The sequence below is a fragment of the Lepisosteus oculatus genome, chromosome 22 (assembly GCF_040954835.1).
Source record: "Lepisosteus oculatus isolate fLepOcu1 chromosome 22, fLepOcu1.hap2, whole genome shotgun sequence".
NCBI classification, from domain to species: Eukaryota; Metazoa; Chordata; class Actinopteri; order Semionotiformes; family Lepisosteidae; genus Lepisosteus; species Lepisosteus oculatus.
The window spans coordinates 2,736,155-2,752,296 of NC_090717.1; the positions used below are offsets into that span (position 1 = coordinate 2,736,155).

General features: G+C 41.6%; 1 protein-coding gene across 3 annotated transcripts in view; it reads right to left on the reverse strand.

The window, feature by feature from the left end:
• Positions 1 to 9,171: 9,171 nt before the first annotated feature.
• The window catches only part of gnb1l (guanine nucleotide binding protein (G protein), beta polypeptide 1-like), a 32,936-nt gene continuing 25,965 nt past the window's right edge, over positions 9,172 to 16,142 (reverse strand). For all 3 annotated transcript variants that reach the window (XM_069182210.1, XM_069182209.1, XM_069182208.1), the window contains exons 7-8: positions 14,603 to 14,818; positions 9,172 to 10,271 (exon numbers count right to left, since the gene is read on the reverse strand). In XM_069182210.1, coding sequence (XP_069038311.1) covers positions 10,005 to 10,271; positions 14,603 to 14,818 — 483 coding nt within the window. In that variant the 3' untranslated portion in view covers positions 9,172 to 10,004. The remainder of the gene's footprint in view (positions 10,272 to 14,602; positions 14,819 to 16,142) is intronic.

The following is a 16,142-nucleotide window of genomic DNA, read 5'->3' on the forward strand; positions in this document are numbered from 1 at the left end:
GTTTTTATTAAATAAAATCCCATTCTAGAAAGGGAGATATGTTTTAAAAACTGGCGATATGCTCTTACACCAAAAAGAACTTATAAATCCGCAACAATTCTCTTTTATTAGGTTGTTGTCATGTAAAAAAGATTTTTGAGTAATATTTTTGAATGTGTTATTTCCCTTAAAATAGTCGTGGCCCAGATTTTTTTAAAAATAAAAAAACGGACCTTTCAAATACAAAAAACATTTTAATAATAATAAAATAATAACAATAATACAAGATTATTACAAACTAAGAGAAAACTTTTAGACCGACTGCGGCTATTAGACATTATTAGACATTATCTTGTAACGCATACAGCCATTGCGTCAGCTGAGCATATCCTAACTAAAACCTTGCAAACGGTACTATTAATGGGACTAAAAATAACGTTTCCATTAAAGAATGTAGGCTAGAGGAAAAAATGACTCGGGTTTCCAACGAAACCAAACCTTGGCCCCGTGTTTTGGTTCAATTCACATCCATTTATAGTTGGATAGTTGGCTCTCTGAGCTACACAAATTGTTAATAATAACGTTCGTAATTTCAAAATAGATAAGATTTTTTTACATTGCTGTTCCTGTCCCTTCTTAAATTGTTGATGTGAGTTTGTATAGTATATTTCTAAACAAACATTATGGCATTGTTATTGTTGTTAAAGGGTTGTATTTTGTTTGCTTAACAAACAAAAAAAAGTCAAACACAGAGACTCCTGGCGAGATTTGGGCAGTATTCTTGGTTACTCTTCAGGACTGGAAGGACCCGAGAAGCCTGTGGATTCAAACCCTATTAGTCCCACAAGATATTCACTCAGCTGTATAATCCGGTCTCCAGGGTCAGCCGTGTACATGAAAATTGTTTTATAATTGGCTCACCCTGTCCAGTAAGGGAATCAAAATTAGTCAAACCCACAACAGAATTCTGATCAGACCATTTCACGATCATTTGAACGCAAAATACTTGGACTGTACATTTTGGAATATGATATTCTGTATCTATTCAGCCTATTGAAAAGCCCCAGCGGGATAAATGAAACGTAATTTCGATTAACTGCCGTTCTCCTGGGTTCATATCGTCTTAAAATATTTTAGTTGGGTTTTTTTTAAGTTGACATATGCCCAAACTAACCGATTTAGTATCTCGGGGACGTGCTGTAACAAAAATAAAAATGTTTTGCACGCACACAAACCCCAGCAGTCCAGACCAGACAGTTAATGATAAATACTTGAGGATGAATCAGAAGGTCTTTTTTCTTTTTTTCTGTCGTCAGTGAAAACATTTCCTCTCTAATGGTGGGGGGGTTGTGATAACGATAATCTCCCGCATCGGGATCGTTCGGGGTTCCTGTGTTGCCCAGGCAGGAAAAGCGAGTCTGGAGGATTCTGCTCCCTTTGCGTGAGCCCACACCAGGCTGGACGGAATGAGCGCCCGGCGGCCAGGAAGACTAAGACATTGAGAGACCCGCGGCTCTTCCGCTGCCCCGAGCCAGCTGTGTTTATCCGCGCCGCGCTTCGCCTTGATGTCGGAGCCAGCGGTCGCCCAACCTGTGCCGCGGCTCATCACTGCCTGCGAGCGGGGGGCAGCAGGTGAGGACGCAGGGTCCACGGCCATCCTTAATTCGACGAGTGATTGTGGGTTTTCGGACAACAAAAAGGAAGAGTCTGTAATACAGCGGATTATTTTTAGGGATGGATGTAACCGAAGTACCACAAATGTATTCACGGATAGCCCTGTGCGTGAGAAGATTGTCCCAGAAACAATAACAGGTTTTCACCTATCAAGGGAGCGACTGGATGACAGACATGGGTTACACATAGAGAAAAAAAACCTCCATCTGGACCAACGCGTTCATTACACCGAGTTGGGTGTGAAATAACCTTAAATAAATAACAGTATTTATTTATATAAGTAATATAATACTAACGAATTACCTACAGAAATTTTGCGTGTTTATTTTATTTGATTTTTTTATTCTTATGCTTTAGGTATGATTATGTATTGTAGTTTCTCACAAAAAAAAGGAGCTGCGTAAATCATATTTGCATTCTGAGTTGCATTCTCATAAAACAGATGGAGCCGAAATTAAAAGATCGTAACAGTTTACCTGCTGCGGGGAGATGCTGTCATTTCCAAACATTAACTTTTTTTTTTATACGGAGGAGTATTGTTTTTAACAAAACAATCTGTTCTTACAAATAAAAGCACAGGAAAAGCGCCCACTATAGGGGAGACAGTGTAGAACACATGCAACGCTGACATACAGATTATTAATACAGTACATACTAATGTGCATGAACTTCGACTTTTATGCTTCGCTTTTTTGCATTTTAACAACTAAGGCGCATTCAAATCCAGGAAAAGTAATATACAAACAGCAGTAGAGCACTGTTTATGAAGGCCTTTACACAGAAACGTGTAGCTTATAATTTAAAGAAGATTTTAAAGCACATTGAAGAAAAAGACATTCAAAGTCTAATGGTCTCTTCCAAGATGACTTACAAAATCCCAAACGGCATACACCTGGGATCCGGCGTTTTGAAAAGATACACTCACCAATATACTGAAACCAGGTAGGGTACAAGCCCAAGGAATGCTCACGGAGGAGGGTTCGTGATTCCTGACCTGTTATTACTCAGTCAAAATCATTAGTTTCTCCACGTTTTAGGAATGTCAGAAATGCTGTGCTGACTGCGGAAAAACAAAACAGTAACATACAAAATGAGGACCTACAGTTTTAGATTGTTGAAAGAAATGGGGAGTGCTGTCAGAAAGCTGCACATGACAAATCAGCAGAGCCTAACAGCGCCTGGCCAGCAATCTCAAAGAAGTCCAATTTTTAATCGGCCTCCGGCAAAAAAAAAAATACTATTTATTTGAGATCCGACTTTCGTACTTAATGATTTTTTTTGCCCACTTAATGATTATTTGCTTTGCAGACACCCTTATCTAGAGCAACCTACAGTGTTTACAAAGCTTGACATTAAGTGCTGATACGAAGGGAAACAAGACACATGACTGCAATCTAGGCACAATCACATGAAATAAAATGACCTGAAAGGCCAGACTGTTTTCCGTATTCATTCTGTGATAATGCGGTGGGCAGTGGCATACCGAATGAATAAGACGTGGTGAATAACCTCCTCCCATGTGCCAACTTCATGTGCCCGAGATTTTCAGACCAATTTTAATCCAGACATTTTGTGATAATACTGTATTTATAGGAAACAATTATAGCTCAACCAACTCCTTTATCTAGAGTGGCTTTCAGTATCCACCTCTGTATCAGGGCATGTTTTCTATTGCGTGATCACATCATTTCTGGTTCACACCTGCACTTGACCAACACTTTACTGTCGTATTCGGTGTTTTTAATTTCTTTCATGTTTTATGCATTTGTCTTCTATATAACTCTGTCAGTCCGTTGTTGGAAGTGAAAATCTATTCTCAACAGACTTATCTGGTAAAGCAAAGGCTTATCATTACATAATTAAAAAAAATGTATGATTACCGTCTGTGCAAAAAAAGCCACTGAAGTGCACAGGTAACTCAATTAGACACAGAAATTGAATAAAGCCTTATAATCTACTGTAATAAGAAATGGCACACACACTTAATAGACGAGCAACATATAATGATTACATTTCAAAAAATGATTTCAGTGCAGAAATATTATTTCAGACTCGTGTTTGTAATTAATATGGATCTGAGGAGCTAAAGCCATTTTGCACTGTCATTCAGTTGGGAAGAAGTAGGTTCAAGGACGGCACCATCCAGGTACTCCCTCTACAACACAGAGGATGGGCTCTGACAGAACAGGGATACACATTACACATTATACGCAATAACAATGTTGAATACAGATAATGTACATTAGGCACATCACCGTGGATGCATGTGTATATTTTAATATCACGTACTGAGAAATCCAAGTGCTGATTTTAAGAAAAGAAACATGAGGATCACAACACTGCTGCTGGAGAGACCACTTGACACTTCACAGCACATTTGTGGCGACAGATCTACTGCAAGCGTTCAGTTCAGTTTACTTTTGAGCACATTCACTGTAACACTGTAAGGTGTTCAGTGCTTAAAATTCTGAAGCTTCAAATTTTGTTTACCCCACCACGTCTGGAAAAACCCGTGTTGTGGTTGTATTTTTCACATCTTGGCTTGCAGTCACAAACACTGCAGCTGCACACAGGGAGAGAAAGAGTGTAGACGGACTCCTCTGACCCACCTACCTGTGAGCCAATCATCTTGTGGGATCTTGTGGCAGCACTCCTATATCGGAGGTTCTGATTGGAGGAGAAGCTTGTCTCCCACTGGCAGCGCTTCATGCCTGCAAGTCCCCCTGTGGCCAGAGGGGTCACTGTGTCACAGAGAGCTAAGGGAGTCCTGGCCTAGCAGTGGTGGCGCCCAGACAATTACGCATTGCCGACGGGGAATCCTAGTCATGGCTAGAGTCTCGATCTCAGGTCTGAATGTTTTGATCACAGCGTTCAACCTGTACTCAGGCAAGTGCCTTCAACATCTGAGGCATTTAGGACGCCCTCATTTTTAGAGACTTTGGTACAGAACAGGCAAGGCAGACAATCGAAAATGGATATGCCTACGTTCTGAGTTCAGGAAAATGACACATTTGAAAACGTCTGAGCTCGTCCGACTATTTTAAAGCTCCAGGTATGAAACAGAAAGGGATTCTAAAAGGCACTACCAGTTATGAGCACGACTGTACTTGGCTCTGTCACCCTTCTGTATGAACTCCTGGCTGCCGCAACAGCAGAACACAAAGCTGGACTATTCTAGCAGGTTAACAGAACTATCAACAGGATGCATCTGAATCACAGAGAGGAATACTTCATTCTTCAAAAATGGAATCAAAACAAGTTCAATACAAATTCTTTACACAGCTGAATGGGGCTTAATGAAGGAGCAGAAACTCAAACCAATTTCCCAAAATCACCCAAGGGTGCAGACCAGTGTATACTGGATCAGCTGCTTAGTACCGTTTTCCACACAGCCTTTATTGCTGGTCTGTACTAAGTTTGAATTTGAAGAGAATTTGTACCTTTATTTTTTTAATGTCACCTTTACATCATATTTCCTACCTCCTAACGTTTCAGTTTTTTTTCTACGGGTCACTGGCTACTCAAGGCTGTTTCCCAATGGATCCGCTTCTCATGAAGTGAGAGAGTTGTGACTGGACCCTGCTGAATCAACCCGTCGCAGAACACAGCATGACAGGGCAGGTTTCCTCTAAGTCAGCAAAGGCAGCAACACAGAGCCGGCCCACAGCAGCTCACACTGGGCCACGAGGAGAAGCGTCTGCTTGCTGTTTCAGATGGGCCTTTCCTTTTATTGACTTCCCACATTATCTATTATTAAGTGATTTATGAGGTTTCCTCCCTGCTCCAGGTCTCAGGTCTATTCAGCAAACATCTGCAGCAATGGAGGCACTTTTGATTTATCAGAGAATAGACGGAAACTCCCCCCCGCGGCTTTTGTTATCTGTTCAAAGTGTGCAGAAGTAGGAAGCTATTATGTATTCTCAAGGTCATAACACAGATCATGGACAAACGTGGGGGTGTCTGGGGTTGTAGTACAAGGTTATGAAATTAACTTTTTCTCTTGTCTCTGATGCTGTGCATTTCCATTATTCTGCACAAGTACAGACCGAGCCTTTGATTAGTCCTCCTTCCTGGAGAATACAACGAGATACTTAAAGCCAGATTATCCCCGGAGACAGATATTTTATGAGGCAGAACGTCTCAGCGGTGTTTGAAGTTATGTCTGCATTTCTGTAAAATACAGAAGAATATAATCCCATTGCTGTTTGCAGCTGCAATCACTTATTAGTGCAGTAGCAACAGTATTCAACAAAAACATAGCTATAATACTTTTCAAGTAATAAATTTACACTTTGAAATCAGTGGCTGTGAAAGTCACAAGGGAATAGTTAAAAGCGGGTTTGTTTTTTCAGATAGATTCATGGAGACTACACACTTCACCTACAGACCATATGGAAAACCTGCAGTTTTTCCGATTTGCATTACGAAGGGATCTTAACCATACCCTGCCACATCCCGGGCTCTACAAGATTCCAAGAATTCTGCTTAGCAATGCCGCCACTCTGAGCAGCTTAATACAGGTTCCTAACTTCCTCCGCAGGTCAATCGTTTTAATTGCGTCTCAATATTAATTCTGAACTAGAATGAAATTTATGGCGAAATTCTATAAGGAAGGAGGTAATACAATTATCTTGGAAGGAAATATACATTTTTTTTAAAGGTACTGTGTTTTAACAAGTGTTTATAGAGCTTTCTCACACATGTACCATGCTTAATGTCCCCTGACTTCCCATGCCTTCTCACTGCCTGTATCATGCTGTACTGCACTGTGCCTGTTTCGAACTGGCACCGTGATGCATCAAACTGGACGGCAAACACTGCAAAATAAGCCATCCCATTCAGCAAGCAGTTCTGTGGATAGCTAGCTCGTACACACACAGCTCGCGACGGACTCTAACACAGCTTCCACAGATCTGCAAACGCCAGTTTGAAATGGACAGGTCCCAGCACAGAGGCAGGGAGAATGAAAGGGGTTAACAGGTACAGTACTTCTGCAGGGGAGACGAGATAACTGACGTGAAAGTACCTGCATAGGCGGTCTCGGAAAAGGAATGTGGCTTTTCCTGCCAAAACTCTGGCAGAGTATTAAGGCTGATGCAAAACAGCAGTATTGCATCCAGAAATAATAATAATAAAATAAAAATAAAATGAAGAGGCACTCAAGTAGGGTGAGCCAGAAGCAGACAGCTCATTGTAGACAGAAATCACCCAGCTAGGTAGGACTGAACACTGAGACCGAAATGTTTTAGGAAAATGGTACCTTCAGCCCAGCCTGAGCGTTCCATGAATGCTGCAACACCTTACAGTTTTGACCACTTACTGTTCTCCCCACACTGCAAAGTTAACACAGCTCCTTCTGCTGTTTCTCCTTCTGCTGCCTAATCCACTGATTCTAATTGTGCAATTAAAGGTGCATTCCGACCACTCAAATGTCATCGCCTTGAACACAGCTCCTTTGTGAGACAAACACATTCTCCATTTTAACACCTCATCCCCCGATGACAGATTCCGTCTCTCATTTTTTAAAAAACAGACACAATCCACCTTAGTATAAAGAGAAAGCCGTGTAGCGGGAAACAACGTCGCTGCGGTTTTGGACCTGAAAACGGGCGAGAGCCCACCCTTTGAGCACATCTGTAGGTAAACATGGATTACACCTCTGAGGTGCGAGGCAATAAGACGTATTTCTTGAGTTTAAGGCGCTGTATTCTGTAGCTACATATCTGTGGCACCGATAATTACCACACAAGATCAAAACCGCTGGCAGGTCCTGTTGGTGGATAAAGCAGAGCATTGTGTACCCTGTAATCTGAAAGGCTTTTTAAAACAAAAACCGACAAATGCCTTCCAATTATATGCTAAAATGCATTAAAAACACAAATGAGTACCGGAACCAACAGCTGTTTGTTGTGTCTCTGTGTATATATAATTTATAAGGCACCACGCCAAGCACCCATGATACGACATCTGTGGAGCTTGTTAGCTCTTTATCATGGCAAATGCTTATTGTATTGAGTGACCGTACACCTGTACACCTGCAGTCCTTTTAGGTCGCTGCTTCAAAAACACGAACCGATCAATGCGAGAAATGCAAACAGACGATAAATCAAGACTCTGTAGCATTCAGGCAGTAAGAGAAGGGAAGACAGATTGTACATGCCCCGAGTGGAACTTAACTGCAACAGTGGAGTTATCCCATGTACAGGTTTGAAAATGTCATAGGATCTTCAATGACTAAGTAGCCAGGACCCAGACTGGGTCATTTGCTGGGACTAAGTTAGCATTAACTGAATAAAACCCAAAATGACCTATATTTTTGTAGTGGAGGAAAAACATAAAACTATGCAATCGAGCCTTTAGTCTAGAAGCAATTTATTATGAAGCAAAACAGCACGTCATGGGAAGATCACACACATGCAGAGATGGTGAAGATAATGCTTCATTTAACACTGTGATGAGTGCGTGGCATGAAACGTCCACTCTGTGCTCAGCTTGCTGGAAGATCAGTCCAGTGTGTGGCAGGGAGATGACTCTGAACGAAGCTCACTTTTAGCTGGTTTGGGGGGGCTGTATGATAAACCCTTGTTGACCGTGAACTAGACGTTACACCCTTGGGAGTGGGCCAAAAAAAATCATCCATTCCAAAATTCAGAAATGTAAAGGAGTAAAAAGGATCTGGAAAGAATATTTCTTTCTGAAAGAACAGCAGTACACTGCGCCATAACGTTTGGCACCGTGCAAAGCTTTAAACATCAGGTTGGCTGAAGAAACTATAATCTATTTATGGCCAGCATGCGTAGGGCTGCTGCTGCAAGTGGTGTTAGTGGACCAGTAGGTGGTGCCAATTCCTCTGGAACAGAAATTTACTGATGGCCCAGTATGAGAACACTGCACTATAGGAGGTACTTCAGATGAGACAGAAAGACCTGAGTACATGTCCATTAAAGATACCAAAATATTGCTTGTAAGTATAGGGCTGTTCCCCAGCCAAATTGTACTTTTCCTTACCACAAAATGGTCTTCCTAAATTTCTGCTTTGACTCAGTTTGAGAAATAAATTCTTTCTTCTCCACCTTCTCTGCTGGTGTGGTGGAATTCCTCCTATATGTCAAGTGGTTTGGCATTCTTTGGGACAAAATGCCCTGCATACATGCAGTTAAGTATTCTTTTATGCTACAGGCAAAAAGCACTTTGCTTGATTCTCCTACCTGAACTTCAGAATTCATGGTCCACTGTTTGAAAAAGGCATGGAGCTCTGGTGGGTGTGGACCACTGTTCTCCTCTGCCGTTTTTTTCTTCCGATGGAAACAGAGCCGACGGTTCTAATCGATCTTGTAAAGAAACTTCTTGTCCTCGCTGTCGGTGCCTATATGAGCAGTGCTTGTTTGATGAGTGTGGTCTGGGTCAGGGGAGAGGCCAATGTTGAATAGAAAAAAAAACAAATCAGACAGTCATCCATTGCGACTTATAGTTTAAATTCAACTCAACTGAAGCACATCTCCATCAAGAGAAAGCAAACAAAATAAATAATTCTTTTTATTTGGCAGTATAATGGATTAAAACATCTTGAACTGTGCGTCAGCCCTTTCAATGAATTGTTACCAGAAATTAAACATGACCTTTACTCTTATTTATGTATAATAAGCTTTTGTTTAGATGTCCTATTTTATTTGCATACAGAGCTTGTACAGAGACATTAACCTTCCAACTTCGTGTTCAATCATGGACCAATACATAAGCAGACAGACGGGATTTCGGCAGATTTCTCTGTTCACTAGGCTTAAAATACTGCATTAAGTCACCATGTCCACTGCCTCTAATTTTAAACTGGAAGACTGTGGCTCACATCCAGGTGAGCCACTTCACTCGGATTGTTCCAGTAAAATAATACAGCCACAGCTGTATAAATGTAAGTTGCTCTGAATAAAAGCGTTAGATAAACAAATGTATAAAGTGCAGGTTAAATGTTCATGAACTGTAAGAAGGTAGAAAATACACTGCCTACAAAACCTGTCTTTTATATATAATTGCTTAGTCAACTGTCTTATGCAGAAGGCAAAATGTACTTCAATACAGGGGCCACAGAAGGCCCACCACATAAAGTGAAATCAATAACAGGATGAGAGCGCTGTGGAGCATTTATCGACAGGTTCATTTATCTGAGCACAGTGAGAAACAAAGATACAGATGTTGGAAAAGTGGTCCATGAGCGTTTTGCCAACTTGCGACACAACGGTGTTTCAGAATCCCACATCCCAGTCCAACAATGCCACACTGGCTCCTGTCCCAGTCCGCCTGTCCAGTCCACTTGCAGAGACCGGGGTGCTCTGCTGCACAGCTCTCAGTCAGTGTTAATTCGAGGTGTATATAGACCAAACACTGATGCGCCGGTCTTTTGACCCAGCGGCCATCAGCCTCTGGCTGGGCTCCCGGTGGTCTGAGAAGGAGACACAGTGCACGCTGTCCATGTGATACTGAAGAACAGCAAGCGGTTTGAGCTTTTTCCACCCGAACACCCGGATGCGGTGATCCCACCCCGCTGAAGCCAAGATCTTCCGGTCCTCCCGGATACAGAGCTGGGATATCCCAGGATTGACCACCTCTACCGAGTCTTGCAGCTGAGGAACCACAAGCACAAAAACCATCAGTGTAGAGCAACAGACTACATGCAGGAGTGACAGTGTGACAAGGCACAGTTCAGCATTTTGTGATAGGGAAAGCATTCTGGATTTTTTTAACATTTGCAAAGCGGGAAGTAAATATACAAGTTTTCCTTAAATTTATGCCGTTAAACTAAAACACTGAAATCAATGCAGCCACATACACAGACACAAACAAAAAACGATTTAACACACTGCATTCCTAAAAGTTTTCTAGATGTAAACACTTGTAGCTATTTGCTTCGTTATATCATCGGTAGAATGGGAAAACATTTAACTTTAAAGGATAAGGGTTAGTTTTATTGTTACACCTACAATTTAGCTGTCCCAATGACAGAGGCCAGCTCCAGTGTCCAGCTCTGCAGGCCAGAATACACCAGATTTTCTTTACATTTATCCAAAGCAAAAGACCTTTGCAAAGTTGCAAAGGCTTTGTGATGATCTGGTCCGACTGAGCTGGTCAGTTAGGCCGTTTAAAGCAAAGGTGAACAGAAGCTTGGCAGCGCTGTCATATGATTAACAACCGGAGCTGTTAGGAAAAGAAATAGCACTTTGGAAAAGTAATTGGTTTTAGAGTACAACAGGACTAAAATACTACTCAAGGTTAATGTTTATGTTGAGAATCCAGATTTGGTATAATTCTCTTCCACAGGACTGCACCAGGGCTACATGTCAAACAGTTAGCAGTTCGAAAAGGAGCAATTCAGAAGAGCCATATTACAGTGGAAGCCAGCATAAATACCTGATGTACACCATTAAACACTCAATCACCAGGTAGAAACCATTAAAATACTGGACTCTGTCAATAAATGTGAATAAACTACAGCACGTTTTAAAGGGTGTGCGTTCAAAAGATACCAGTTACCTGTGTTACAGAAGAAAATGAAACTTTTGTTTCCTTAAGCAATCCTGATGAATTACTTCTTGCGCTGAAAGATCCGGTCAGCACAAGAAGAGACGAATAAATACACAGAGGCAAAAAAACTTGTCTGCTACAAAATTACCGCTCCTTAAGCTTTTGCGGATTCAAGATTTCCCTGGAAGGGTTCCTCATCTGTAAATGTGGATGCAAAGACATGCTTTATTGTGAAAAATCGGCAGTAAGGTCACATGTGTGACCTACCTGCCTCTATCAATTTCTCAAAAAAGGAACCGAAGGATACAAAATAGAGGCTCCAGCACCTCTGTGTTTTTTTTGGTCCTTTCCTTCACATGCTGAAACAAAGCATGTGGATGGCCACTGTTTCAAGACCGAACCATAAAATTAACTCCATAGGATCTGTCTTCAAATGAAAAATAGCCCTTTAGCAGGGAAAGCTGTAAAGTATTTCTCCCCCATTTATTATCATTCCTGTAAAGAAAATCTGATACCTTCAGCGTTTTAAATTAATATCGGGGTGGGGGTGGGGGATGCTTTTGCGATCACACACCGCAGATTCTCAGTAAAAGAGAAGGGACACACAAAAACACATCAGGTCGCCCAACCTGAAAACACAGCTCTTGTGCTCTAAATGTGAAATGCTGCAGCTGGAGTGCATTCAATATCTAAGGAGGAATGCAGACAATTGAATGAAATGAGTCCTATTGTTCCAGCCAGATGACTGAAAGCAGCCGATTGCTTTGCAGCTCTGGAGCTGTGGGCAGGGCAATGTTGAGCAAGCCTAGGTGTGAGGGACTGGTGTACAGCTCACCTGCCCAACACTTTCACTAACGTGGTGCACACAAAACCGCAGGACCTGGGCGAAAAAGGCCAAATTATAAACTGACCACTTCAACTGTGCAATTACCTCAAGTACCCGGAATGCACCACAGAATAAAGCCATCTGGTTTCCATTATGGCCTGAATAACAATAGTTTGAATGTCTTCATTTATTTTGGAGCTTGTTTTTTTGTTTCCCTAGTTTGTGCCGGGGAACACATTTATTTATTTTATTAGCAGGTCAGTCCCGAGAATTAAGTGAAAAATGTTAGTGGCTGTTTATAAAGGAACTGTCAGTGCTTAACCTCGCTCTCTGTGAGCAACAGCTCTGCTGCTGGCGAGGGGTAAGCGATGAGAGTCTGAGAATGCCTTCAATCCTAAAACAAACAGCGCTGTTCCATTAACACTGTCCCCTCCTTCTACGATTGTTAAAACAATACAAAACGTCCAATCCAATCCTTGAGAAGGCAGCTAAATTCACTCTCCCTGCATTAGGTTAGTGTTATACTAATATTCAAATATGCAATCATTTTTAAATATGATTATTTTAATTATTGCACACATTGTTTTCTATCACAATCTCCCAGACACTATGATGATCAATGCTAATCCATCTTTTTTGTGGATGAATATTCATTTTTGTTCCAAAAAATGCAACATCTTTATCCTTGACAATAATGCAAAAACAGCCTCCACTGCTCCCTGAAATTCCCTTGGGTTGTGCCTAATAAAGTCCAATAAAAGTACACATGGTAGTTTTCTTGTCAAAGTCAAAAACATTCACAGAAAACACTCAACCTAATGAGAGCAGACGGAGCTCCAGGTTTTGACTCTACACCTCATGCTATCTAAACCCTCACCAATCACTAAACCCTACGCAAACCATCAGGAACTACAGTGACTCAACCAGAAGGAGCTTCTGCAGCTTTTTTCTGGATTTGCGACACTTTCGCACGAATCCCAATTTCACTGCTTCTATGGGAAGAAAGAAAGAGACAATCCGCTTGAAATGCTCATACAAAATCACACCTATCAGGGGATCATTCTTTCTCTCCCACGCCCCGACATTTTAATTTGGCAATGTTGATTTTCACCAGGTCTGGCTGAAGTCATGTGTCAGCCTTAGAGAGCCTGCTATGCAGGTGGAGGGGGGGTTAACTTTTGGATAGTTTGCATTCTGCAAGTCGAAATACTTCTGATTTCTCAGGGTCTCTAGTAATGTTGTGTTACACCTGTGAAAGCTGTCATCATCTTTCAAACATTGCTCAGAGGCATCCATGCCTGATTTACACTGCTAATCTTTTTTTTTTCCTTTTAGAAAGGGCTAGAGAGCAGAGAATCTGTCAGATCACAGTGCAGATCTCTCCGGCTCTCGACCAAGAGGACCCAAACTTAATCAACACACACATTGGGGTGGCTGTTCTACAGCCCAGCTTGCAGACAAGGGACAATGAACATGTGCCATGAATTCCACACCATGCCCAGACTGTGGTATTCCTCATCTGCCCTTGAAACAGCACGTCAGTAGCCATATTTTAGAGTACATTACATTTATGCCAGTCCGCAAGCTGAAAATCTAACTTTGTTTTGGCAGATTCATTTCCGACCTACCTCAAATTCAAGGGGAAACTTCCCTGATGTTCTCAATATGCCGTGGTAAATGAAAGATCTGTAAAGCGGACCTGAAGGCACTTAGGTAGTCGTAGACGGTAGTTTTTTTCATTCTTTATTACTCCTTCCCACTGTGCACTACTGTTCTCTTCGCTGCAGATGTGGTTTTTGCTTTGTTAACAGTCTCTAAGGTTTTGCTGTTTTTATTACCTCTCCTGAGTCATTCATCAACGGAGACAACAACTGTACTTGCCGAGCTATGGCTGTGCACAAAAATACTTTTGTAAGAAAAATTGAGCTGGCTGTCTGGCCTTCACACTGCAGTGCACCCTAGTTTAATTTAAAAGCCCCTGTTGGTTGCTCTTTTCAAATATTTTTTTAGGAGTTGTAGATTTGTTTTATAAGCACTCAATAAACTAAGACTAAGCTGGGTGTTTCAGAAAATTGGCACTCCGGCTTTATGGGATCACATTTGAAAACTAAATCAGATATCTTTTAAAGCTGTTCGTGGAAAAAAAATGAAAAACTCTAATGCAGATTGCACTCTGCTCTGAATCAAAATGGAAAAATGTTCTTAGTGGAAATAACACTAAAGCAATGTTAAGAGCAGAGTTCAGCTTCCAATATTTAGTACAGATTCTAAGCAAGGAATTTCCGATACAATGTGTTTTATGATACTAATTATAGTTTGGGATACTAGACAAATCTAACATCGGCCAGCACATTTACTTAGCCCAACCCTATGTGAAACTCCGAGGACCAGTGAGGGTATGAGTTGTTCAAACCTCTGAACTTCCCCGGAGTGACACGACGGACACAACCGACAGCTCAGTCTGAGCTGCCTGCATTGTAACCAGCGTGTGATTAATTAGCTTGGACTCTGCAGAAACTCCTCTTCGTGACTAAATATTTTTCCAGCATATCAGAGCGGCAGAGCACAGCTGGCGAAGTGGCATTCCAAGGGGTCACCCGGCCTGACCTGGAGTCTTTGCTGTCCATCAAGCGACCAGGATTTGATGACGGTCTCTGAAGAGCCCGAGACACCTCTTAACTTCCCCTGGTCAAAGTCAAGGCACATGACTGGCTGGGAGTAGGCAGCCAGGTGGCTCAGCTGCTTCCTCTGCGAGAGATCCCACAGGGCGATCGTCCCATCCTCATAGCCGACCAGTAGCTGGGGACTGCAGCCGGAGTCAGGCTTGAGAGAGAGAGAGAGCCAACACAGACGTGAGAGATGATGTTTTAATACAGGGCACATGCTAGGTGCATAGAGAATAAGTTATTTGCTTATCAGGGTCACGGCATGCCAGGGCCTTGTGCTGTGCTTTCAGAGCAATAAATCAGTGACTCCTACTTGCGGCAAATTACAGCGTCTGTCACTTTTCTCCTCATCTGTAACAATCAAACGGAGGCATGCATTTCCACTGGCTTCTCATGTAAATGAGAAACTCATAAAACGACACGTTTGCTCTCGAGATTTTTTTTCAATAAACCTTCACTGCTTTATTGGATGTTTTCACCAGACTGGGAAAAAAAGAAAACCATGAAATCGTTCTCTGTATAGCTGACAGTATTCTATCAGGTGCAGCTTTGATCTGTCGCCTTTGTTACAGCTATCTTTTTAAAAGGTGTGCAAATCGGTTTGTCAGGATAGTGAGTTGTACTCTGCATCTTTGTGTTTGTTCCCTTTTAGGTCCAATCTGCAGGTTTTATTTTGCGGGACGTTTTGCAACCAGTTTAAAAAAATGCAATTCAGTGCATCCCTTTAACTGAATGCAACTTAATTGAAATTCCTAACATTCATTATTTTTTCACAAATCGAGGAAGACGTGAAATTTCTAGGGATGGCCTGCCTATAAATCATATTATGGGATAAATATAAACTAACCAGGTTGCTGGCAGATGAAGAGTGCGTATTTTATTGCAGTGCTATAGGGGATGGCTGGTTGTTAAAATTTACAGTCAAAGAGGTGTATGTTGCTGTAAGCATTCACATGGCCTGACCCTCCGGGAAGCCATTTATCTCAGATGAAATGTGACAGGGGTGGTGTTCAGATCTGCTGAAACTGTTGTTTTAAAGTGTTACACCTAATATGAATGCAAAACAGTTTCAGGCTGAACAGTTTTTTGAGAGTCCGGTCCTGCAGCAAATCCGGATCGTACTTTTACTTTAATGATATCATCACTAACCTGCCCGCAACATGCAGGGCTACAAGGTCTGATCTATTTTCTTCTAATTCTTCTGTAAAATTTGACTTCTTAAGAAATTCCATAATTTTTTCACACTGTCCTCTCTCAATTGCTGTAACATCCAAATCACACAAAACTACAACGGAAAAATTCTTTCCATATGTGTAAGGGCTCTGAAACAAACTTTTGCTTCATTTACGCTAATTTTGTAAAATCTACATCCTCTTTCCCCTTAATGGTCTGAAGTCCCCCCCCCCCAGCATTAGAATAAATTATAGACAGACAGAATCCAGTACTCCTTATACATCACTTACCATTTTTAGAGAATAAAA